This window comes from Sminthopsis crassicaudata, chromosome 6, assembly GCF_048593235.1.
Source record: "Sminthopsis crassicaudata isolate SCR6 chromosome 6, ASM4859323v1, whole genome shotgun sequence".
In the NCBI taxonomy this organism is placed as follows: Eukaryota; Metazoa; Chordata; class Mammalia; order Dasyuromorphia; family Dasyuridae; genus Sminthopsis; species Sminthopsis crassicaudata.
The window spans coordinates 199970755-199996335 of NC_133622.1; the positions used below are offsets into that span (position 1 = coordinate 199970755).

The 25581-nt window shown below is 41.6% G+C and overlaps 1 protein-coding gene across 3 annotated transcripts in view; it reads left to right on the forward strand.

Annotated features, from left to right (window-relative positions):
* USH1C (USH1 protein network component harmonin) overlaps positions 1-24462 on the forward strand; it is a 61518-nt gene extending 37056 nt beyond the window's left edge. For 2 of the 3 annotated variants that reach the window (XM_074272329.1, XM_074272330.1), the window contains exons 16-21: positions 12249-12290; positions 12820-12873; positions 16867-16966; positions 19457-19566; positions 21229-21284; positions 23837-24462. In XM_074272329.1, the coding sequence (XP_074128430.1) occupies positions 12249-12290; positions 12820-12873; positions 16867-16966; positions 19457-19566; positions 21229-21284; positions 23837-23849 (375 nt within the window). In that variant the 3' untranslated portion in view covers positions 23850-24462. Of the gene's footprint in view, positions 1-464; positions 948-5804; positions 5925-7987; positions 8039-12248; positions 12291-12819; positions 12874-16866; positions 16967-19456; positions 19567-21228; positions 21285-23836 lie in introns of all 3 variants that reach the window. The other variant, XM_074272331.1, reaches the window with a different exon arrangement.
* The last annotated feature ends 1119 nt before the right edge of the window (positions 24463-25581 follow it).

A 25581-nucleotide genomic window follows, 5' to 3' on the forward strand; every position in this document is an offset into this window, starting at 1 on the left:
GCAAAGGTCTGTCTCAGTAATGACCTAGTAACTCCCAGAAATGTGGGGAAATCCTTAATGGTTTTGTCCATGTCAGTGTGGACATGGAGCACCAGCAGGCAGCAATTATTACGTACACACACCAGTCATTCCTCCTGATTGCCTTTGGAGATCATCCTGATCGGGGTCTGGGAGGTGCTAGCAGACAAGAGTACCAGGCTTGGCCACAAATCCCACGCCACTGCAATTTCCCACCCACAATGGCCAATATGCCATCTCTGAGTTAGCTCAGTAATGGCTGCTTTGTAGTAGATGAGCCCCTATATGATAAGGCTTACAGCCAGGATGCTGATTTGAGTTTTTGTCCCCAGAAACATTGATATTATGGCCGCCATCAATTCTGGCTAGGGCAGGTCCCTGGTATATCTACCCATTAACCTGTCCTGGGACTGAAAAAGCCCCTCAATGATTTTTCATTCCCCCAGATGACCACCAGCCCCCCAACTTCCGTGACTCTCCTGGCCCCACCCCTGCGACGTTTCGCCGGTGGCCTGCACCTCCATACCACCGATCTTGATGACATTCCTCTGGATATGTTCTATTACCCTCCCAAGCGCCCAGCCCCTCTACCACCACCTTCTGCGCTGCCTGTGATGCCCCACCCCCCAACCCCTAACCCTCCCTCCAAGGTCTCGGCACCCCCTGTCATTGTACCAGCTGGCCAGGGGTCCTCATCTTCCACTTGGGTTCGGCGTCCACCACCCCCACTCCCTCCCCCTCCATCAGTTCCCACTCTGGACCTCAACCTATCCCGCTCACTCCCTTCTGCCTTGGAAGAAGCCTTAGTAAACCATGGTCTCCACTCTGGAGATTCAACTGAACCTGTGGAAGACTGGGAACTAAAAAATTATACTGGGAAGCCCGTGAGCTCCCCTCTCCCTGAACGGAGCTTCCCTCCAACTCCAAAGGTACACCCTGTGTTCAGCATTGCATGACTGGGAGACTCTCTTGACATCTCTTCTTTAGACTGTATCTGAAAAGCCAAGAGAAAAAGACGCTACCTTTGATTTTCTGAAAGCACCCCCAGTATCCATATGTTGTGTGCATGTTGCATGTGTCTGCCGAGTGTGATGGACTAGCTCATCCTTGCAAGTTTTCATTCATTCCTCCCTCTGTGTTTCTTCTCGGAAGGGGCAGGCTGGTGTGGGCCACTGACCTTTGGCACTTAATTGCAAGTCCATATTAGCTAACAGACAAAGCTTTTTGGACAAGATCAGCTACTTGTCACAGTCTAACAGGTTGAAAATATGGGAAACTCCTTCCCAGTAAAAACAAAACACATAAAAATAAGTCTTAATCTTTCAAAGGATATAGTGGCTATATTCCTGTGTAAATGCTAGAATTACAGAGCTGGAAGAATGTTCCCCAAAAGTTTATGGTTAATTGCCAGCTTAAGAAGAAAGAGTTCAAAGGAAACCTTATTTGAGTGACTGAGAAATTCACTTACCTCTGGATGTCAGAGTGCCCATGTGTAAAAAAGAAGGGCTTATAGTAGGTCCAGTGGTTCTCAACCTTTTCAAGCCCCAGGATGTTCTTTTAAGGCCAAATTCTACAAATTCCTCACACTGTATTATTAGCATCTGGGAAAACACGGGGATGATGATAGCTGGATTCATAGAAGTTACCTACTCCCTGCAGTATTACAATATGCCACGCTTGCCTTACAATAACTCAATAGTCCAGAGATTTTTTACCTTTGTTCCTTAGATTTCACTGGTAGCTTAAGGACCCCTTTTCAGAATGATAACAATAAAGCAAAATAAAACCCATAGTATTACATTCTGATCATGCAACATTGGGCAAGCCACTTAACTTGCCAGTGTCCTAGACCACTCTCTAAGGTTACAGATTGCCCAACAATTGCTAATGTGCCTTGGCAGAAAGAATTTCCTTCCATGAAATTAAAATAAAACCCATAGAATTACAAAGGAAATAGTTAAGTTGAAATATAGCTATCTTTTTTTTAAGTTTATGGACCCCACATTAGGAATCTCTTCAATAAAATAAACTGCAGGCTGAGAACTACAGGGTCAAATTGAAATAGAAAGAATTCCCTGTGGGCTTATTATCTTATTATCATCTTATCATCCTTGGGGGTTTTTGTATTTCTAATTATTTTATTGAACATTTCCCAATTACATTTCAATCTGAATCAGCCCCATTGTCCGATGAATTTGATATCTGTGGACTAGAGGCTAACTAAAGTCCTTCCAGCTCTGAGATCCCGTAATTTTGAAATTTTCAAAATGAGTACCACAAATTCAAAGGCTTTCACAGTACAGTTAATGTGTGACATTTCTTATAAAATAAGAGATAGATGATTTGATTTTTTTAGTCATTCCTGAACTACTTATAGATAAGTCAGAACCTTAGGGAAAAGACATATAAATCTTTTGATTCATCCTAGAAGAAATAAAATGTACCTCTGAGATGGTCTCTGTGGCCAGATACCAGACCTGCCCTTACCAGCTAAAGGAGGGGGCTTCTTGTAGAGGTGTGTAGCAGCTGTTTGTGGGAAATTTCTGACTCCCCCTTCCCTGCATGAATTTGGGTCCCTGCATGATCTGGCATGAGAGTGATGGCTGGAGGGAAAGACAAGGGTTTGTGGGACAGTCAGGAGTCAGTTAAGATAACACAGTTCTCAAGAAAATAGCTGCCAATCTCTTCTGCATAACTCCCAGGCGGGTGAGTCAGGATGTGAGCTTGGACTTCACAACCCTACATTCTATACCCAAAGAGAGAGCAGGCGGCCAAGTACAATCTGCAGGGAAGGTGGATGAGTGTGACGTGGAGGGACAGACACCCTCCCCCCCCCCTTTGATGTTTGTTCTCATATTTAGATGCTGGAGAGTTGTCCTGATACAGTAGCACAGACAGGAATGACAATGTTTATGTGGCAAGAGAGAGTCAAGGTTTTGCTATCACAATATGCAGAAGAGTTGCCCCTGAGACAATAGCACCAACAGGAAAGGCAATGTTTATGTGGCAAAAAGGAATTAAGATTACACATTCATCCAAAGTTCTTAGGAGGGCCTGTGCAGCCAGGATGAGGATAATAGAAATAACCAAAGAATTGAGACCTGAAAGGGACTTTGGGTTTGACCTTAGAAACCACACAGTTCAATCCTCATTTTACTGGTGAGGAAACAGGCTCAGAGGGATGAGGTCACTTTGCCAAGTTCACATGAGCAGGAAAGGCAGAGCTGGGATTCTGACCCACGTCCTGGAGCCCCAAATTGGGGGGATGTAGATTCCATCATCCTGGTTCTCCCACTAATTTGTGTGACCTTAAGCAACTACCCTCCTTTTTCCATGCCTCAGTTTCCCCTCTTGTCAAATGAGATTGGACTAAATTCATTCGTTCATTCAGCAAGCATGTATGAAGTGGAAGGTTCTCTATCTACTGGGCCAAGTAGCCTTTTAAAATAGTGTTCAGAGATGAAATACTTGCTTGATTCTAAGGCCTCAAGCATCAAGAGTATATGGAGTTGCCTGGGGTAAAATCCAGGGCCTCACATGTGCAAAATGCAATGCAAGATACTTGGCTTAGAGGACAGAGAGCTGCTCTTTACAGTCAGAAGGACCTGGATTCAAGGTCCCGTGTCTGACGCATTCTGATTGTGCAACGTTGGGCAAGCCACTTAACTTGCCAGTGTCCTAGGCCGCTCACTAAGCTTACAAATTGCCTAACAGTTGCGAATGTGCATCAGCAGAAAGAATTTCCTTACCTGAAATTCTTCATTACTGATGGTCACAGGGCAGGGGATTGGAGGAGGGGGGAAGAAAACGGGGGAGAAAATGGAAAATAAAGGTGTCCAGCACCATACTGGGCACTAGAGATGCAAAGACAAAAATGAAACAATTTCTGTCCTCAGGCAGCCAACGTGACCTCTATGTTATGGCTATATAATATTCTGAAGTGTTTTCAGCAAGTCTTGCTGGATAGAGCTAAAAGTCTCCAAAGAAATGTTGCTGAGTGACATGAAGCTTTTCTTCCAAAGGCCTTGACTTGAGGATTCTCATCAGGACACATAGAAGCTTAAAGAGCTTTTAGTATTAAAATCTCTCAAAAGCTGATAAACAATCTCACCGTTTAAGGAGCTGGAAGAGGGTGAAGATTGTTATATAGATTAAGAACAAAGGATGATAGCAGAATTAGACCCCATGTGTATCTTCACTTTGACCAAGAGCAAAGCTGTCCACTGAGCCTTATGTATACTCACTATGTCCTCAGGATCAATGACAGCCCAACCAGGTAGCCTCTTCACAGAGATGTGTCCACCTGTGCAGTCTGTCCCATCTTTTATAGCTCCCATTAGATATTTTTGTCAAATTCTCTCAGAATTTGTTTTGCCCTAAACCCCACTATGGCTGGCATCTCCCACAAGAAAGTGGGAGTATCCATGACCCTGAACTGCCTTAGGAATTGCATTATATTCCTCAGCTCTTTTAGGTCCCATCTGCAAACAAGCACCTTTTACTGTCTAGTGAAGTCCTGCAAAGATTGTCTGGGCCAGGACTGCCCCATAAAGACTTCTTAGGGTTAATCCCACTTCCTTCCCTTTTATATTCTTCACCCCCCAAGAGCTGAAAGACCATTTATGGATGAATCTTCTAGTTTTATTACTATCCATGGTGGGCAAGTCACTTCAACATTCTGGGCCACAACATCCTCATCTGAACAAGAGGAGAGAGTAGTTAGCACTAGAGTACTACTAAAGGAAAACATCAATGGAATAGATATAGTACTAGAGCTACACTCAGAAGATTTCCCCTCTATGTGATTCTGAGCCTCAATTTCCTCACCTACAAAATAGAAATGATAATACTTGTGCTAACTTTCATGAACAGCATGAGGGAAAGCTTGAAAGTACTAAGACAATACAACAGAGTGACCACTGCCCTGGATTTGAAGTTAGAAGATCTGACTCTGCCACTGATAACTTCTATGATTTGGAGGGAGGTCACATCAGCATTGGATTTGGAAATCAGAAAGATCTGGCTTCAAATCCAGCCTAAAATATTTACCAAATATATCAGCCTGGGCAATTCACTTCATTTCTTTGTGTCTCCATTTCTCCATCTTTGAAAGGAGAGGCTTGGACTTGAGGACCTCCAAAATTGCTTACAATGCTAAAGCAATGGGCCCTCACCTCCCTTGTCTGCAAAATGTGAGGAAGTAAACTATATTCCGGTAATTAATAATTAATAATATAAGTATAATGTACTTATTAATAAGAAATTTATAATAAGTATGGTATACTTAATAATAAATTAATATCATAAACATCATATACTTATTAATAATAAATTAATATTATTGTATTTGCTAATGTCCCTTCTGCCTTTAAATGCAGTGATCCTCAATGTCGATAAGGGAAATAACTTTCCCAGGAAAGGAGGCCTCCAAAGAAGGGATTATTCTTGCCACCATGGAGTAGAGGGGCCTTTAAGGGTACTCTTTTAAGAGACAGGGTGAGACTTGAGCTCAGCAGAAAACCATCAACCATAGTCTAAGGCCTTCAACTCCTAAGGTCCCCTCAGTAGCTTTGAGTTTCAATCCAAGAAGTTAAATGTGGCCTCTTTGAGATCATCTTTGTACCTCCTCTGCTCTGTGTCTAATTTCCAAGGATAAGCAGGAGCAGTGACCCAGACTAGTTCTGTGGGTTTGCATGGACATTGAAGAATGTCATCAGTGCTGTGAATGATCTAGGCTGTCCCTACAGCCACCAAGTGAGACTATTTCTTGAATTGACCCCTCCTAGCTACTTTGTCCGAGTCCGATGCCCCCGCGAGGTCCCGGTGTGTCCACCATCTCCAAACCCGTCATGATTCCTTATGACTTCAACTTCGTTGGCAGGCCAGTGGTCAGATCCGAGGTTTTGGTAAGCCTCTTCAGTTCCCTGTGTGGGCTGCACCCTCTGATCCAGGTCCCGAGATGCAGGCCACTGTCCTGCAGATGAAAAGAAGGTTCTGTTATTGTGGTGGGAAAGTCATAGCCCAGTTCCAGGGAAAACCAGCCAATATGACCTGCCATACTCATTGGCCAGGGGCCATTGCTCCCAAGTCCTGTGTGAGGATCTGTTGGTGTGCTGAGACCCACAGCATGTTTTATGAGTTAAAGATCAGTCCATTAAGCTTCCAGTTAGAACAGTCTCCTCTGTTAGCAATTCTAAATGTCAGAATCTTGACCTTGCTAGGAAAAATACTTATCTTAATATATGATTTGGTTGGTGGGAATCCCCCCACTGATTTAAGTCTGGGTTAGATGATTTCATGAGCTGCCATAGCCCAAAAAAACAAACAAAATAAAATCCCAAATCCAACAAAAATAACTTTCATCACCAGGTAGCCAATCCTGTGGTGATGGCTTCTCTGAACTTCTATGATTGATCCTTGGATAGTAGACGTGTAATCTATCATCAGGCCCACAATCAAAGTCCTTTTTCTCTTGATGCCATCTACTAGAGCCTGACTTCTGTTGAGGAAGTCATCAAGAACCTTGGCCCCTCTCTACACCTTAAAAATGCATCAGCTTTGATATTATTGGTGGTCCGGAGAAATGCTTGAAGCAAATTTACTCACTCTGTTCAATTTAACTTCACCTGTACTGGGTGAAGAGAAGAATGTAAACTCCTTGAGGGCAGGGAGTATTTTGCTTTTGTCTTTGCATCTCTAGTGTCCAGCACAGTGCCTGGTCCATACTTAAATCTTAGTAAATGCTTGTTGAATGACGAAAACTGGTTATAGGTGGGCCAGAGAAGTGAGAGAGTAAAGACGTGCTTTGTGACCTGTAACCCCACCTCATCAGTGGTGACCAGGGAATTGGCTTTACATGTCTTTATTTTTTTTATTTTTAAAGCTTTTAAACATAGACAGATAGTTTCTCAACATTCACCCTTGCAAAACCCTGTGCTCCAAATCTTTCTCTCACTCCCATCCCCTTATCACCTCCTGAGAATGGCAAATAATCCCTGTGCAGTTCTTCTATACATATTTCCACAATTATCATTCTGCACAAGAAAAATCAGATCAAAAAAGAAAAAATGAGAAAGAAAAAAAATGAAAGCAAACAACAACAAAAAGAGTAAAAATATTATATTGTGATCCACACTCAGTCCCCACAGTCTCTTCTCTGAGTGCAGATGACTCTCTCTGTCATAATTTCAATAGAACTGGCCTGAATCACCTCAATGTTGAAAGTCCATCAGAACTGACATCACATAATCTTGTTCTTGCCACATACAATGATCTCCTGGTTCTGCTCACTTCACTTAGGAGCAATTCAGCCACATGTCTTTCTGTCCCTGCAGCACTCACACTCACATATCCTCAGTCAAAATTGGTTGTCCTACATATAGAATCACCCTACCCATGTGTATCATATAACTAGAATCATCCACTCCCATGAATATCGACCGAGTGCTTATTCACTCAGTCTAATAGCATCAGTGAAAGCATTTTCTATTTAACTTCCAAAGAAACCCTACCCAAATGTCAGGAAAGGCTATGTATCATCACTTAGATTATTTTTGGTTTTAACTATAGTATCAGCTTCCAGAGGAGAAGAGTTCACTCAGTATATGAAAGCCTTTTTTCAGCCATAGACCTCATGTTTTGCAATTAATTCAGTGAAATAGCCTTGTCTTACTTACACAATATTGGGCAGCTTTAGTAGATTAAGACAGACCAGGGAGAAAATCAGTTTAACCACAAAAGAAATCAGACTTCAATCAAAGTAAGAAAATTGCCATTAGGAGTGGTTCTGCCCTTGGCCAAAACCCAGGCTCCTCAGCAAAGACTTGGGAGGAGGGGCTGCCTCTGAGCTGGACCAGACCCCAATGGGTTGGGAGTGGGCACCTGACACTAGGGGGCAGGCAGGTCTTGATGTACATGTACAGGTGGAGAGGATTAACATGCAATTTGGAAATGTTCTTTTCTTTGGCAGCCACAAGAGATGCTGAAAAGGATGGTAGTTTACCAGTCACCGTTCAGAAAAGTAAAAAAGTTATACATTTTCCTTTTCTTTCCCCTGGTGTGGCGCGTCTTGTTTCTGTCTAGATGGATTAGTCCTGAGCTATCTAAATGCTCATCAGTAGGTACCCCTGGGATTCCCGTGGGATCATGGTAAATTGGAGCCTCTTAGCAAAAGCTAGAGACCCCAATGTCCATTTGCTTGTGAGTGGATGGGAGACAACATAGGGGCAGGGAAAGGATGTACTATGTAGGAGATTGGGGGTAGGAGAAGGAAATTGTCCTGCTGCTTCTGTCAAATAGGAGGGAGACTCACAGAATCCCAGGGATTCCTTCTATTATGCCCTACTCCATCCTCCACTTGGGAAACTCACTCCCTGATGAGGAAGCTTAATCTGTCTTTGAAGAAAAATGACAGTTCAGAAATTCTTCCTTAGTCTGAGTTCACTCTTACTGAAGTTCTGTCCTCTGGGGTCAGATCTAACAGGGCTGATCACTCTTCCATATGACAGGCCCTCGAGTACTTGAAAATTGCCTTTCCCTAATTCGTTTTTTGACCAGACAGTTTCGCTTCCTTCAAGTGATTTTCATATTTCTCTGGTTTCTCGTTTCCTAACTATCCCACATGCCCCAGTGTGGAAGCTATCCAATTTGTCAGTGTCATTCCTAAAATACTCCGACAACTGTATATAATACTCTTGTAAGCTGTAACCACAGGGCCTCACCTCCTTTATTCTGGATACTCTGTCTCTGGATTGGAGAGGATGAGTCTGCAGCCCCAGTCCCACTCAGGACCTCACTCGAGCTCTGCCCACAGACAGACCCCCTGGTTCATCCTAATATTACATCACTGGGAAGGAGGGAAGGAGTTACTATGTCTCTGTTACTTTTATTGAGAACCCCCAGACCTTTTTCACAAGAATTGTAACCTTGTGCTGTAGATTTTTCAAACCCAACTGTAAAGTTTTTCATTTAACTATAGTATTTTCTCTTGAGAGATAATTAGATTCTTGATTGTCTCCATGTCATTGAGCTCTTGCCAAGAGACATCAGCATCAGTCCTTGGTACAACTGAAAAAAAAAGGATTTCCTGTTGTTTGTAACCACCAGCCCTCCATAGCAAAGTTTGATTCCAGTTTACAGTGTTCATTGTGATCCAACTCTAACCCTGATGCTCAGAGACCTGTAGCTGCTCTCAGAATCAGGACCTGACATCCATCATCTTAAATCAGAAGACAAATCTTGGGCCATAACTTTCCCTTTTGGTCAAAGACTGAGGCAGAAGGAAATGAGTTGTTTTTAAAAAGCTCGTGGACAAGGATGAGTAATATGAGGAAAAGAAATTCTGAAGCCAAGTAAATAGAGAAAGTGAAATTGGCCAATCAGAAAATTATTGGTTGACTACTATGTGAAGAGGGTAATGAGAGTGCTATGAATGAGCTGCCCTTGTAGACATCCAGAACTGATTCAAGTTCTATAATCAAAATGACCAAAAAGATGAATAACTATTGATTAAATAGAATGACCTCATCAACCAAAGGAGCATCTATTTTTGGAAGAAAGGGAAGGTTCCCCAAGAGTTCTCTACATTTCTCTGAAAAACTTCCTTTTTAGAGACTCAGAATATATGTGTCTGTGTGTTCACACATCCACACATTAAAACTGAGCTACCCATAAGTCTGCATTGTCACAGACCCGATTCAGGAAGGCTTTGTTGATTTCTAGTAAATAGGACGGTTCTTTCCTTGCTTTGAATTATGGAAAAGAATAGAGGTGTTCCCCATCCCTCCCCTCTCTGATCAGAGAATACAGAGGCCTTAGAGACCATCTACTTTTACACTGTGGCTTTATAGATAAAGGCTCTCAGAATGACTTGAATGGGATGACACAGCCAATAGCTGAGCTAAAACAAGAATCCAAGTCTCCATACTTCCCCTCCATGGTCACACCTCTTTGCCGCTAAATCTCACATTATTCACCCAGGTTTATGAATGGCTCCATGGGGCAGTGCTTTCTGAATTATTGTGCATGCTTCCACTGTATGTCTGTTTGTGCAATGACCCTTTCTCTGGCTTCATTTATTTCTATACCAATCACAATTGCTGGTGTCCGGTGATCCTGTAGTCTCCCCATAGTCCTCTGCTGGGATGTTTATCCCTCTTTCTTGATCCTTCCTTCCATTAGGTCATTCCAAGAATCCTCAAGTCAGATACATTTCAGTCCATTAAGAAGTGAACTAGACCCAGACTAGGACAATTTCTCTCTTCTCTATTTTCTGTATAGGAAGAATGGGATTTGGACTTGTATATGTGTTTTCACTGAGGTATATATATTTATTTTTCCCTAAAGACTTCAGAACTGTTTTCTACAAGGTCACTTTGCCATCTGATGATAGTGCCTTCAAAAACTAGTTCTTTCTCCCAGATTAGAACATAAGAGTAGAGAGGAAATGATGGGAACTCCTTCTCTCATATACTTCTCCCACTCACACCATTCTAGAATCTTATCTTTGAGGTAATTTAAAGTCATCCAGGTCTGAAATGTCCAGAAATTGAAACAAATGAGGCTTTGAATCAATGAGAAAGTTCTATATTTAGTAAATATATTTAGCAAATTATATATGAGAATGTGCTATATGTGATATTCATTCTTAATCCATTATTGGACCTCTCTCTCTTGTGGTAATTCATGTCTCTGATGCTAGCTTCCATCCTACTCTTTTCTATAAGTACCATTAGTGACACTGCTACCTGCTTTGGATCACTTGCAAATTACGTTAAATGACATTGTATACTCCAGCAGTCTTGATGTGAATGTCTCCTCCAGCAGTGCAGATCTCTACCTCTCCAATTTGGGCCACCTTGTACCGTTCTCATCTCTGTCTTCCCATAAGCTCATTCCCAGGAGACCGCCAGGTAGATGGAGTGGTAGGGATTTTATGTTTTCTTGGGATCACTAAGATAACAATGAAAAATTCTAGTTCCACTGTTCTAATTGTTCTAATCATCAATTATCCATCACTCTTGCCAAGTGGCCGGCTCACTTTTTTTCAGTCATGCTTTTCATACAATTATAGCTGTCATATCATATTTGCCCTATTTCTTCCTTAGACTAAATACCATGAGAACAAGGGTGTCCACTTATCTAAATTTCTTATTTTCTGCTACAGGCAAACTCTTCTCAGTAAATGTTCATTTAATTTAATTTAATTTAATACTCTCAGGCTGGGTCCTTTCTTCTTTTCCCTTAGTCCAGAGAGTGTTCCTTTAGGGATCTCTCCCTGGGGAGTCCTTCACAAAGTGGTTCTATTGATCAGAAAACATCTTAGAAAAACTATTAGTCACTAGAATGTTCTACCATTCATTCATTCAATAGACATTTGCTGAGTGATTATAATGTGTTTACCCATTTAGGAATACAGAGCTTTTTGTTAACATAGTGTACCTCCCCTTGGGGAGCGATAGTCTCATAAGGGGAAAAATAACTATTGTAGGAGCTAGTAGTCCTTACTGCCCCTCTATATACTGCCCCTTTCTTAGTAATCAGTTTCATTCTAAGGATTCTCCAAGATTGAAAAACCTTCCACAGTCAAAGAAATGAGTCCCTCATAGTGGAATTTAAGTCTCTGTGTCACACTTTAAGGAAAGTATCTTTGGGCAAAAGGGTCTTCCTGGTATTCTTTACATAAGAATTATCCAACACAAGGCTCCAAGACGGCCTGTAGCTGACAACATTCTCCAGTAAGATCAGAGCTGGATTAAAATGCAATTTTTAAATAAATAAAAATATAAACAAAATCTAGTAACGTTACATTTTTAAAATTAAGTCAATATTTGGCCGGCAGGGATCCTTATGTATGGATCTATTCTCTTATGTGTGGATCTATTTTCACATGTGGATCTTTTCTATTGGAGTCTGACATCACTGCTTTCAGTTTCCTCATTAGGATTTCCTGGTTTTTTGTTTTTTGTTTTTTTCCTGGCCTCCTTCTCTCCCTCAACTCTTAGTCAGGTTGGAGCTGCTCTGCCTGTGAAGGAGATAAAACTCACCTTCTCCCTTCCCCTTCGGTCCAGACCTCTCTGCTTTTTGCTTGATTCTGCCATCCTGTGCATCCTTTTCTTATTGTCCTTCCATTCCTGAGCTTGCTTCAGCACCTTTGGAGTTCAATCTGCTCTGAATTCCATGTCCCATGAGAAAGTATATCCCTTCCCCTAAATTCCTTTCTTTGTCTCCAGGATTTCAGGAAATATGAGGAAGATTTTAACCCTTATTCCATGGTAAGAAACGGATGCCCTTGGCTTCCCTGGGAAGTTGGAGGGAGGGGGGAGAGATGGGTATAAAGGGTAAGCCCAGGTTTGAGGCGATCCACAAGGGCTGCTGAAATTGGGCCAGTGATACACATGTTCCCTGGAAAGACCAGGTAGGAATGTGAAGGTAAGATCTGTGTTGACTGCCTGCCAAAAAGAGAGTCCTGAATCTTGGAAGCATTTGAATCCCTTACTCAGTGCTCACAGTCCAGCTGATGTGTGTGCAGGTGTATGCTTTGTAATCTGAATTATCTTGTTTTTATAACTGTCTGGGGAGGGATCAAGAGAGTTTGTAATGCACTTGCCATGATCCTGGAGTGAGGATCCATGATTGTGATTGGACTAAGTTGGAGGGGGGTGGTATGTATATATGCATGGCTTTTTGAAAGGTTTATGGCTTCTCATTCAAGAAATCCTATGTTTCCTCAACTGACACTTTCTCTTCCACATCCAATTTTTCCATTAATATTCAAAGGTCTCATATTGTCTCTCTTTCCAGTTCCTTCCAGAGCAGATCATGGGGAAAGATGTCCGGCTTTTACGGATTAAAAAGGTAATACAATATATATTCTACATCTTTCCTATTTCCTTATATTTACCTTTTTACTATAGTGGCTTTCATAGAAGCAACAAAAGTGAAAATATTTTCTGTTCTGTATGGTTCTTTAAACTCTGTTTTGTTTACTAGTCTTTTTCTATTCTTTTTTCAAATAAAAAATTATCTCTTCCATGCTTGTAATAGACAGTTCTCTGGAATTTAAATAAAAATACCTATCAAGCTCCAAAAAAAATGTAATACAGCTACTTGGGTAGGGCCTTGTCCAAGGGCAATCATATTGTGGCCACCATGCTGCCCCTGAGGCAGAGAGAAATATCTACCTTCCTCTTTCCCAATTCTGCCATACTTTTCTTATACACAGTAGACTTGAGTGACTTCCTAACTTGTCCTCCCACGTGCCTGCAGACAATATCTCTACTCTGTCACCCAATAAGGACGTGTTCAATGACCAGACTTGGAAGGACAGCTCCCCTTCTGCTATGGGCGTGATCCCCCACAGGTCTCATCACATGCTTTGTTGATGTAGTGAAAGTCCTTATTTCCCAATCCTTGGACCATCCAAATATCCCCATTACTATGATGAAGTATTAAACTGGGGCTCCGTTGTACTAACCATGTGAAGAAATAAGATGAATTTTCTCCTTTGGGGTGGAGATGGAGAGAATACAGCTAAGCTCTTAGACTCCTCCTCCTCCTTTCTAGCAGATTAAAAGCCTTCTTGGGGTCCCCAGATCTGGGCTGGTTTGGGTCTCCTTCCTTCTCTCTATCTTCCTATTGTTGTGTTATCTACCAAGAATTTATTAAGTGATTCTTTTCCTCTTTTCTATTTTGTTTCTCTTCCATGCTCTGGCAAAGGCATTGATTACTATCAAAGTTTATCCTGGGCCTCTATAAATAATCATTTGTAGTAGGAGCAGCAGTAGCAGCAAAAGTAGAAATAATGGTAATTGTAGTAGTAGTATTTATATAGCACCTACTTTGTGCAATGCCAGGCACTGTGCTAAGTGCTTTACCAATATCATCTTATTTAATCTTCACAATAACCCTTTGAGGTATTTTTTTACTGAGACAATTGGGGTTAAATGACTTGCCCACTAGGAAGTGGCAAGTGTCTGAGGTCAGATTTGAACTCAGATCATCCTGACTTAAGGGCTGGTGCTCTATCCACTGTACCATCTTGCTATCCCCATAGGTGCTATTATTATATCAACTTTATAGCTAAGGAAACTGAGGCAAACATAGGATAAATGACTTGACCAAAGTGTCTGAGACTGGACTTGAGCTCAGCTCTTCCTGACTCCAGGTCTAGTGCTCTGCACACTGTTCCTCCTGGATGTTAAGTAATATAAACAGTGGGTAGTTGGCCATACATACAGATATACTGTATTTATGGGGAGGAGTATGAGTGCATCAGGAAGATGCTAGAATTGATTAGCTCTCCCATCTTATCCAATTCTGGGATCCTGTAATTTAATAAAGTTTGGATGGTGAAGCCCCTTCTGTTGCTTGCAGTCCAGATGGGAGTTGCAAGGTGGAAATCCAGCCTTAGCTTTCCTTGGGCTCTTGGGACCCTTTCTGACGCAAATTGTTTCTATTTTAGGGCCGTTAGGGAGGCAGGGTCTTCTGAGGTCCTTCAACTTTTAAACTGCAGAACTGTTTTTAATAGTGATCGACTCATTTCACCCAGTTATTTTTCCCATGAAAAATAGAACAAACTTAAAACCCAGAGGGCGGTATAATGGCATGGAAAGAACCCTGCTCCAGGAGCCAGGTCCCTCAAAGCTTTGTCACTAACTGTGGGAGCTTGGGCAAATCATTAACCTTTTTCCAAGTTAATGTTCAAAGAAAGTGTTTGGTCAGGGTGGCCGGTCCATTCCACCTATCCCGACTTATTTCCTGCAGTTGGGTATCGCCCTACAGACCAGAGGACAATGTGAGGGTTTCTCAGAATATACTGTGTGAAGAACCACAATGAAAGTACTTTGTAAACTGTAAAAGTGTTGTGTAAGTAGGAGCTGCTACTATTGTTTCTTCTGCTTCTACTACTCACTACTACTCCTCACCATTTCTACTGCTACGACTACCTCCGCTGCTGCTGCTATTGCTACTACTACTACTATTACTACTACCGCCAGTATTAGTGTAATTAAATTCAACAGACACTTACAAGGAGTCCACTATATACAAGGCACTATCCTAAATGTTAGAGATAGAAAAGTAGTATAGTAGGGAGAGCTAGATATTACAATGGGTAGAATACTTGGCTTGGAGTCAAGACCTGAATTCAAATTTATGTGACCCTAGGCTAGTCACCTGACTGCTGTCTGCCTCAGTTTCCCCAACTGTAGAATGGAGATTACCTAGCTCACAGGGTTGTTAAGAGGACCAAATGAAAAAAAAAATTATGAAATATTAAGAGCAGCTTAGTGGTGCCATAATGCACAAAGCACCTGGCCTGGAGTCAGGAAGCCTTATTATCTTCCTGAGTTCAAAGCCAGCCACAGACATTTCTTAGCCATGTGACCCTAGACAAGTCCCTTAACCCTGTTTTCCTCAGTTTCCTGATCTGTAAAATAAGCTAAAGAAGGAAATGATCAACCACGACCAATATCTCTGCCAAGAAAACTCCAAATGGGTCCACAAGGATTGGACGAGACTAAATGACACAACCACACAGTACATAGTAGGTGTTTAATAAATGCTTTTCCCCATCCCAACTTAGAATCAATGGATCTAGGTTCAAATTCAAACACCACCACTGAGCACTCATGTGATCTTGGGCAAGAGATTTTACTTCTTTGGCTTCCTCATCTGTAAATGAAGGGGTATATGTGATGGCTGCAAGAGTCTTTTATAAATCTATAATGCTATGAAGTTATTTCCATTGGTCATAGAGTCAATTAACAAACATTTATTAGGTGTTTATTATATGCCAGGCCCTATATTAAATGTTAATAGAATCAGTTCCTGCCCTCAAGGAGGTTACATTCTAATGTGAGAAGCAACATATATATGTGTGTATACATTTATATCTGTGTGTGTGTGTGTGTGTGTGTATATATATATATATATATATATATATATATATATATATATATATATATATATAGTACATCTCTTACAGGTTATCTCTCCCTTTAGAATATAAACCCATGTAGAGAATAGGGACTATTTTTACCTTTCTCTATATCCCTAGCTCTTAGCATAGTGTCTGGCAAATAGTTGATGCTTAATAAATGCTTGTTGACTTATTGGTGTCAAAGGATTACTATTCATGATATATGTGACATTAATTAGGTCACTTAACTTCGCTGAATCTCAATTTCTTCATCTATAAAATGGAAGGAAGGAAACAAGCATTTATTGAGCACCTCCTGAATGCCAAGCTCATTGCTAAGTGCTTTACAAATATTACCTCATTTTATCCTCATAATGATCCTGGTCAGTAGTTGCTATTAATATTTTTATTTTACAATTGGGCTAACTGAGGCAGGCATGGATGAAGTGACTTGCTCAGGGTCCCACAGCCTCAGTATCTGAAGCCAGGTTTAAATTCAAGTCTTCCCAGCACTCTATCCACTTTGCCACATACCTGCCTCTAAAGGATTAGACTATTATTGTTTAGTTGTTTCAATCATGATCCTTAATTTTCCATGATCCAAGTTAGGGTTTTTTTTAACAAAGAGACTAGAGAGATTTGCTTGCCATTTCTTTCTTCAGCTCATTTTACAGATGAGAAAACTGAGGGAAACAGGGCTAATGACTTGATCACGGTCACATAGCTACATAGCAAGACTCTTCCTGACTCCAGACCTGGCCTTTTATCCATTGCACCACCCATATCCCCATAAGGACTTTGACCCAGAACACCTCAAATGTCTCTTTCAGCCTTACGTCTGAGCATCCATGCCCCATCACCACATCCCCATCACCCATGGGCTGCAGGTCCCTCCAGGTATCCCATTCTCTTTCTGTTCCTTTCTTCAGGAAGGCTCCTTAGATCTGGCAGTCGAAGGTGGTGTCGACTCCCCAATTGGGAAAATCGTGGTTTCTGCTGTTTATGAAGATGGGGCTGCTGACCGTCATGGTAAGCACCATGGGGGCTCTGTTGGGGATGGGGAGGAAAACCATCATCACATTATGTTTGCTGAAAGCTGGCTTTGTATGTAGGTAGTACATCCAGCTGCATGAGCAAGATAAGTCCACATGGAATGCGTTTCCTTATCTCTGTATGTCAAAATCCTGCTCATCATTTGCTTTTTTTTCCTACCCAACTTTTAGTCTTTTATAAATCCTCCTCCGGGAAGTCTTCCCTGATCCCCTCAACTCCATAACAGGATGTTGCATCTCCCTCCACTCCGTTCTCATAATCCTTTGAATATCCTGCTATATCATGGTTTAGTGACATCATTTGCTGTCATTCCTCCTTAGGAAACCATAAGCAGCATGATGAGCTTCAAGAATTATTCTAGTAATTCTGTAATTATAAAGGATGCTTTTATAATGGAAAAAACTTAGCTTTACCATTCTCCCCTTACCCCATTCATTGACTTTAACAGTGATATGGGAGAAGATCTCAATCCCTCATTGATTTTTTAAAATAAATTATTTTTAATTAATAAAAAAAAGTAAAAACCCTGCCATTTATAGAATGCTTTAAAGTCTGCAAATCACTTCACATAAATTACCTCCTTAGGAGGTTGGTCCTGCTGGGATTATTAGCTTCTTTTCCAGATGAGGAAGCTGAAACTTCATGAGATTAAATGCTATGGCCAATGTCACACAACTGGGAAAGTAAAAGGAAGAATTTGAAGTCAGGTCGTCTTACTTTCAAATTTACTGCTTAGAAGTCTTTCTGCTATCTTCCCATCACCCAACACACAGTAGTTCTCATTCAATATTCAGGAGTTACATCTAGAAGAAACCTTAGAAAACTATAAAAGGATATATTTGTCTTCCTTTCTAGGCCCTTTTTCCTATTAATTTCACTCTCCTTTTCCCCAAGGAAATAATTATTCCCTAGTAAAAAAAAAAAAAATCTTTGTTTTTGTTCAGTTGTATACAACCCTTTGTAATCCCGTTTGGGGTTTTCTAGGCAAAGATACAGGAGTGGTTTGCCCTTTCTTTCTCTAGCTTATTTTACAGAAGAGGAAATGGAGACAAACAGAGTTAAGTGACTTGCCCAGGGACACACAGCTGGGAAGTGTCTGAGATAGAATTTCAGTTCAGGAAACTGAGTCTTTCTGATCCATTATTCATTGCACCACCTAGTTTTCCTAATTAAAAATCTACTAGTCTCCTAATCCAGGGAATTCTAAACTAGGATCTGTTAAACTTCTTTTGAGAAATACTTGGATAATTGTAATCCTATGTATTTTGTTATATGTATTTAAAAACATTCTTCTGAATTTCAACAGATTGACACACTTTAAATAATAAACTCAGAAAACATCCAGAACCCTAATCTGATTCAACCACTAATCCAACCCATTTAACAGATGGTCAGAGGATCTTTTCTCCAGAGATGGAAAGTACCTCAGAGGCTCAACTGCCTACCATAGATGGGAAAATGAGGTCAGACAGACCAAGTCACAAAAGTCACAGGGGAGCGAGCTTCAGAGTTGGGGCCTCTTTTTCCAGTGCTGGAGCTTTCTGTGAAATAATTAAATTAAGAGTAACTAGTGGGATCCCAGGCCTTTGGAGAAGATAGGGGTTACCTTCAGTATTTACTTGTCAACTTCAATGAGAAGTTTGTTTCTCTGTTGCTTTTCATGATATCCCTTTTTGTCATTTGGATATAAGAGGGATCAATAACTCAGGGAGGTTTTGGGAAAGAGCACTGAATCTGAAGTCGCAGGACGACTTAGAATACCACTGTTGCTGCTTGCTACTTGTCCTTGTCTTTACCTCAGTTTCCTCCCTTGTAATGTGAGGGAGTTGGATTTCTCTTCCCAGACTATAATTTTATCATTCCCAACTGAAATCAAGACCTAGCTAGGACTTAGAGAACATCCTGTGCTTTATGTGAAAGAGAGAAGTCCAAAAAGGGGAAGGGCACATTTTACCTCCTTTGCAGTTTTTTATTTTTGCCAGATATCCCTAATATTTTCATGGATTAATTATTGCTGGTTTCTTGTTCCTTCTACAAGAAGAGTTGGCCAACCCATTGCCCACAGTGAACCATTAGGCTTTGCACAGCATTCCCACCACTGCCTCTATAGTGAATAAACCGTGAGGTGATCTACCCATAATCACACAGCCAAAAAAACATCCTGTGATAAGGTCTGGTCTCATTTGTTTTCTGTGTCTACTTCACTAGAGAAGATGGTCATCTGAGGTGAGTCTGATCCTGCTTCCACAAGGCACAGAAAGCAGGGGCAACATTGCTTACTTAGAGTCCTCCCTTGCGCCTGGGGTCTTGGGGTTGGTATAGCTGTCGGTGGTGCTGGTGGTGATAGTCCTTGTTTTTGAAGAGGACCAGTGGGTAGTCAAGGGCTACAGCTTGTGCGAGGGAAATGAGGGAGGGAGAATATGTCTTGTTGGCTAAAAAGTCATGTCACCATGTCTCTCCCACCAGGTGGAATTGTAAAAGGTGATGAGATCATGGCCATTAATGGTAGGATCGTGATGGACTTCACCTTGGCAGAGGCCCAGGCAACCCTACAGAAGGCCTGGCACCAGGGCGGGGTAAGAATAGCTTTTATTCTTATATTAAAATGTAATGATAATGATGATCATTGTTCTTTAAGAAATAATGAGCAGGCTGATTTCAGAAAAGCCTGAAAGCCTTAACATGAACTGATACTGAGTGAAATGAGCAAAACCAGGAGACCATTGTACATGGTAACAGCTAGATTGTGGGATAACCAACTATTATTGACTTAGCTCTTCTCAGCAATACAGTGATCCAAGGCAATTCCAATGGAATTGAGATGGAAGGTGCCATTCGCATCCAAAGGGAGAACCATGGAGACTGAAAGCGGATCAGAGGATACTATTTTCATCTTTTTGGTTGTTTATTTATTTGCTTTTTCTTTCTTGTGATTTTTTTTCACTTTTGTTCTGAATTTTCTTTCACAGTGTGACAAATATGTTTAAATAATATGTTTAAAATAATTACACATGTGAAAAACAAAAACAATGGCTGATATTTTTATACTGATTTAAAGTTTGCTAAGCATCTTATACACATTAGCCCATTTGCTCCTTTCTGAGAGATAGGTACTTTTCTCATCCCCATTTTACAGATGAGAAGACTGAGATTGACAGAGGTTAAGTAGCTTGCTCAGAATCACATAGCACTTTTAAGTGTCTGAGGCTGGATTTAAATTCAGGTCTTCTTTACTCCAAATCCAGGATTGTAACCACTGGCCCAACCAACTATCAAATTCCTTGAGGAATTTTCTTTTCCTTTTTGTTTTGTATCCCTAGTGCTTAACACAGTACCTTGCACATAATGAACATTTAATAAATGCTTTCTGATTGATACTTACTCTACTATCTACCCATTAGTATACATTTGGCCTTTGGAAATGAAGTCAGCATTTTTTATTGTGTATATACTCTATGGCACAAGGCAGTGCTCGAGGTCTCAGGCATAGCAGTATCATTAGTGCTGGTCAAATACACCTCTCAAAGTAGTTAAAGGCCTCCCTTTAAGAGAGAGGCTGCCCAAAACCTGTCAGTCTCCCCAGAAGTGAAATCCCCCTTTTCTTCCCAGTGAGAAAGCATAGGCAGATGATTAAGGGTATATAAAAGAATCCTGCTGTTGTTTGGGGGAAGGAAACTGCTATTTTCCCAAGCAAACTTGTCCCACAGTCAGTAAATCAAAATCCATTTATAGGAACAGAGGCAGAGCCCTACCTCCCATTACCCAGAAATACTCTCTCTGAGATCAGAGAGTTTGTTACCAGTAAGTTTTGAGCGTCTGGGTTCTAAGGTTTATGGTACTAAATGGCTTACCCAGAGTAGTATAGATCAGTAGCATAGATCAGTAGAAAGAGCACTGAGTGTGAGGTCAAAAACCCAGATTAGATTCTATCCTCTGCTTACTACTTTATGACTTTGAGCAAACCACTTGATATCTCTAGATCTCAATTTCCACGGCTGTAAAATGTTTCATATGACTTTAATAAAAGTATCCACCAAATATAGGTCCTCTGACTTTAAAAACTGATTGTTTTAGATGGCACTTGGCAGCTTTGAATTGTAAAATCTGATTAAGCATGTATAGAAGAATACCTGCTGTTGTTTGGGTACAGGAATATGTGGTTGGGATAGGCACTGGGAAATGCTGTCTGCACTTTCAGGGCAACCTGTGCCCAGTGTAATGTTCATCTCTCCCTACAGGATTGGATTGATCTGGTCATTGCAGTATCCCCACCTAAGGAGTATGATGATGAACTGTAAGTCCCTGTCGGAGTCTTGCCTCTGACCCAGTCAACCTTCACATTAGCCTGCAAGTGGGAGAAAAAAGCGTTATCTTCTTCTCTCATTCAGGCTTCATACCTTGTCTTCTTGGGAATATCTTGAGGTTCCATAATCTCCATGAAGTCTTCCAATTTACAGATTTGTCCTGCACTTTGCAAACAACCATCCACAACACCCCCATGTTTGCCCAAGGATCAGATACAAGCCCCATGTATAAGGATACTCCTACTCCTTGCTCCCTATATATCCATATTCAAGCCTTTCTGTTTCCTCTTTCCCCCACTTCTCTCTTTTCTCTCCATTTCCCCCTTCTTCTGACTCTTTCCTTTCTTCTTCTCTTTCTGCACCACTATTTGCCTTTTTTCCTCCTTTTCCCCATGTCTCCCCTCCTTGTCTCACCTATTTTCCCTCCATTCCATTCTTTATCTTCTGAGTCCTTTTTTTCTACCTCTCTCCCTCCCTCCCCCTCTCCCTCCCTTTCCTTTTCTTCTTTTCTTCCCCTTCTCTCTCAATTCCTTTTCTAATTTTCTTTCCCCCATCCATTACATTTATCTGTGATTTGAAATCTGGTGTCCTGTCTCTCCGACTCCTTCATGTAGCCACCACTGCAGTATAGATTTGCCATAATTGCATTATACTTCAACATCAGGCAAACATTATTAATCCAAAGCTATCATTCTAACAGACAGAACCTCTTATCACGGAAAAAGCTCAGGATTCGGAGTCTGGGTTCCAATATTGCCTCAGAAATCTAATAGTTATGGAATCTGAAGCAAATCACTCCTGACTCTGGCTTTATAAAATGGGTGGGAGCAAAGGATCTTCCAAGCTCTAATGCCATGAGCTGGTGACTAGAAGTCTTAGGGAGGCCAGCCTCACTCAGCCCTTCTGCCCTCTTAAACTTCTGGGAAGATGGCCAGGGTGGGGGTTGGGGAAGAAAGGGGCTACACCTGCAAAAAGATGGATCAACCCCAAGGAAATAACGAGTCACCATTTTGTGTGTTTCCCTGCTCTTCGTATGTAGTTCTTCTCTTCCCTCCTCTGCAGACAGCAGCCCCCAGCCACTCAGAAAGCGCCTTGAAGGCAGCGCCCCTGTGCACAGACATGGGTTTCTCCTGCAGCTGTAGCCCCCGCAGCATTCCCTCATGGTGAATAGACAGTCTTTCCAAGGCTGGTCATTCTGCTGCCGACCTGTCATCTTGCACAGGTCGGCACAGTGTTCTTTGGACTACTGCCTGAGTCACCAGGTGCTTTCAGTACTGCTGGATGTCATCTCTCAAATGTGCCACCGAGGCAGATGTTTGGCTGGAGAGAGGTCCCTGAGCTACAGTAATCGAGAAAATGGCCCGAGTTTGTCCGTTGGTGCCACGGGCTAGGGACGTGGGAGGAGGTCCCAACCTAACCCTGGCTTCCAACTCATGGCCAACCCCATGCTTTTCTCTGCCATGTGGCCCTGCTCTGAGCTGGGATCACAGCCTGGAATTCTGGTCTTGGCCCTTCTGTTCCATGTAGGGTACAAAGAGTGCCACAAAACAGGACAAAGGCATAATTGGCACTGTGCAGGAAAAATGCTATCTGTAATTCTCCCCCAATTAAAAATGCAAAATGCGTGTCTCTTATCAGATCCTGATATGACTGACACATAGAAAATGTACTGACCTCAATTTGGGGGCTCAATTAATCAACACGTATTTATTAAACACCTATTATGTGCCAGGTCCTAGTGATGAAAATACAAAGGAAATGATCTTTACTCTAAGGGAGCCTCTATTCTAAGCACCCTGTCTTCATTCTGGTCAAATTCCAGGCAGAGCTGGATCAAATTTGAGAGTTTTTCAAGGCTGGTCCAAAGAACTGGAACTAGCATTCCTTACATACTTTCCTGCCTTGGATCATATGAAAAATATTTTTTCTTGTTTCTTCTCCCTCCATTCCTGCTCCTGTGACAGGAGACCCATCTGAGATCTGTAGAGTGTGACTTTTGTGTCCCCCACCCCATGTCAGGAGGTTCCCATGGGCAGAACCAGCAAACAGACGATTATGTCACCTGTGTGGCGTAGCCTGAAGCCTAGAATCTGGGAACAAGCAATAAGTTGACCCCAAGCCGATGCTGCTTGAAGAATTTGGCCAGTTTAGCTTGTCATTACCATTTTAGAAAATGCTCAGACTATACGTTCCCAACTGTTTTTGCTCTGACACTCTGGTGGCCTCTGGGGGCCTCCCTCTGTCCTGGGGAGTGGGTCTGGCCTTAAGTTTTCTGTCACTTGTAATCTCTGGTTTCCCAAGGGGTTTTCTTGGCTTGTTGTCTATCCCCCCTCCTTCCTTTCCTTCCTGATTTCACAAGAAAAATAGCTCTCCTTATCCCTTGCAGCCCTATGGGCCAGAGCCCAAGTTGGCTAGTATGCCCACAGGCAGAGGAGAGAAAAAAAAAGGCTTTCTGCTAAAGACATGCATGAGTTTGGGGTGATTGGGAGTCATACTTTGTCTGGAGGCTCGCGTCACCTTTCTCCCTTCCTTTGTATTGCAGGACATTTTTTTGAAGTCCAGGAGACACCAAATCCACGCCTAGATGACATCTAATCCCTGATTCTTCCATCTGAACCTGTGACTGGTCACCTGCTTTTATGAATGCTCTACCGCTCTGATTTTGGTCCCCACAGATCATTGGATCCTTTTCTGGGAGGCTCCACAAGCAGCCACAGGATGTCTTCCCATTTATCATTCAACACTAATGCTTTCTATAGCCAAACTGGAACTGAGCACATCAGTCCTGCCCACCTCCCAGGAGAGCTGGGAGAGAGCTCCCAGGAAGGGACAGGGGAAGAATGACTTTGAAAAAACTGAGGGGAGTCTTTTATGGCTGCAGAATTTGCTGTATCTAATGCCATCTCTTTACTGTGAATTTGGTTTCTCCACAACCCCTAGAACTCCAAAGAGAACTATTAGGAATTAGGGCTTCAAGGCTTTCCCCTCTATCTCATTCCTTTTTTCATCCCTGCCTAGAATAAGCATTTAAAGGAAAATACCATTAATCTCTGTAGGACCCTCTCCAATGCTCTCAGAAATAATTTTTCTTGGGTTGAAATTATTTTGGGATTGAGGGTAGAATACCCTCCTCACAACTGGCCAATAAACTGATTACCTGGTTGTCAAGTCAGCTAGCATTTATCGATCACCTACAACATTCACACTCTGACCTAAGCTCTGGAGACATAAGAGCAAAAACCAATTCTTGTTCTAATGAGGAGAACAAAATGCAGACAACTGTGTACATGCAAGATACATACAGAACAACTAATATCAGATGGAAGGTACGATGGTTAATGAAGACTAGAAAAGATTTGTTGCAGATTAGTGCTGTGCTTAAAGCCCAAATAGGGATAATAGCAGGTTATAAGATCAGAGATTTCGACCTAGAATGACCTTCACAGCCTCTCGTGTCTTTTTAGTTGTATTTGTGACATTTTAAGTTCTTAACTGGCTCATTCCCTTTGCCCTACTTGAACTAGAGAAGATCATCATTTCATACACATACACACATACACACACTCACAGAGTGTATATACATATACATATATGTATATACACATTTTCATATAAATATAGGTGTATATATATATATAATCATACCATACATATGTATATAAAACTTCTATTAATTCTATTTATATTTCTAAATATTTCTATTTCTATTTATTAATTCTATTTATATTTCTATCAGTTCTTTCTCTGGAGGTGGACAGCATGTTCCTTCATAAGTCCTTTTTAATTGATTTAGTGTTTGTAATACTCAGAAAGGCATTCAGTTATTTTGCACAGCCTCTCATCTTACAGATGAAAATCTTTAGGCATCTGGATTGTTAAAGTGACTTTCCAAGGGCCATTCAAGCAGTGTCAGTGATGGGATGTGAACCAAGACCCCTATCTCCTGAGCTGGTGCTTTGTTCTTTGCATCATAGTTTAATACGTGCACTTCCCCTCATCCTTTTTAGCCCTTCTCTCTTCTCTGAGCTCCCTCAAAGTCTAAATAAAGTTGGATGATGAACAAGGCTCACTCCCAGGTATATTGACTTGTCCGTAGGAAATGCTGAAAAGCCTTTAAGGCTCAAAGCACTGGATTTTGTCCAAGAAGTAGACAGAGCATGAATCCTTCTTGGGTAAATGATGGTTTTTCCAGGACCTGTTATTTGTGACCTGGCCTAGAAGAGAGGGACCTTGCCTGATGCCCACAAATATGACCTCTTCCCCCCCCCCCAGTCCACCCTCCCAGAA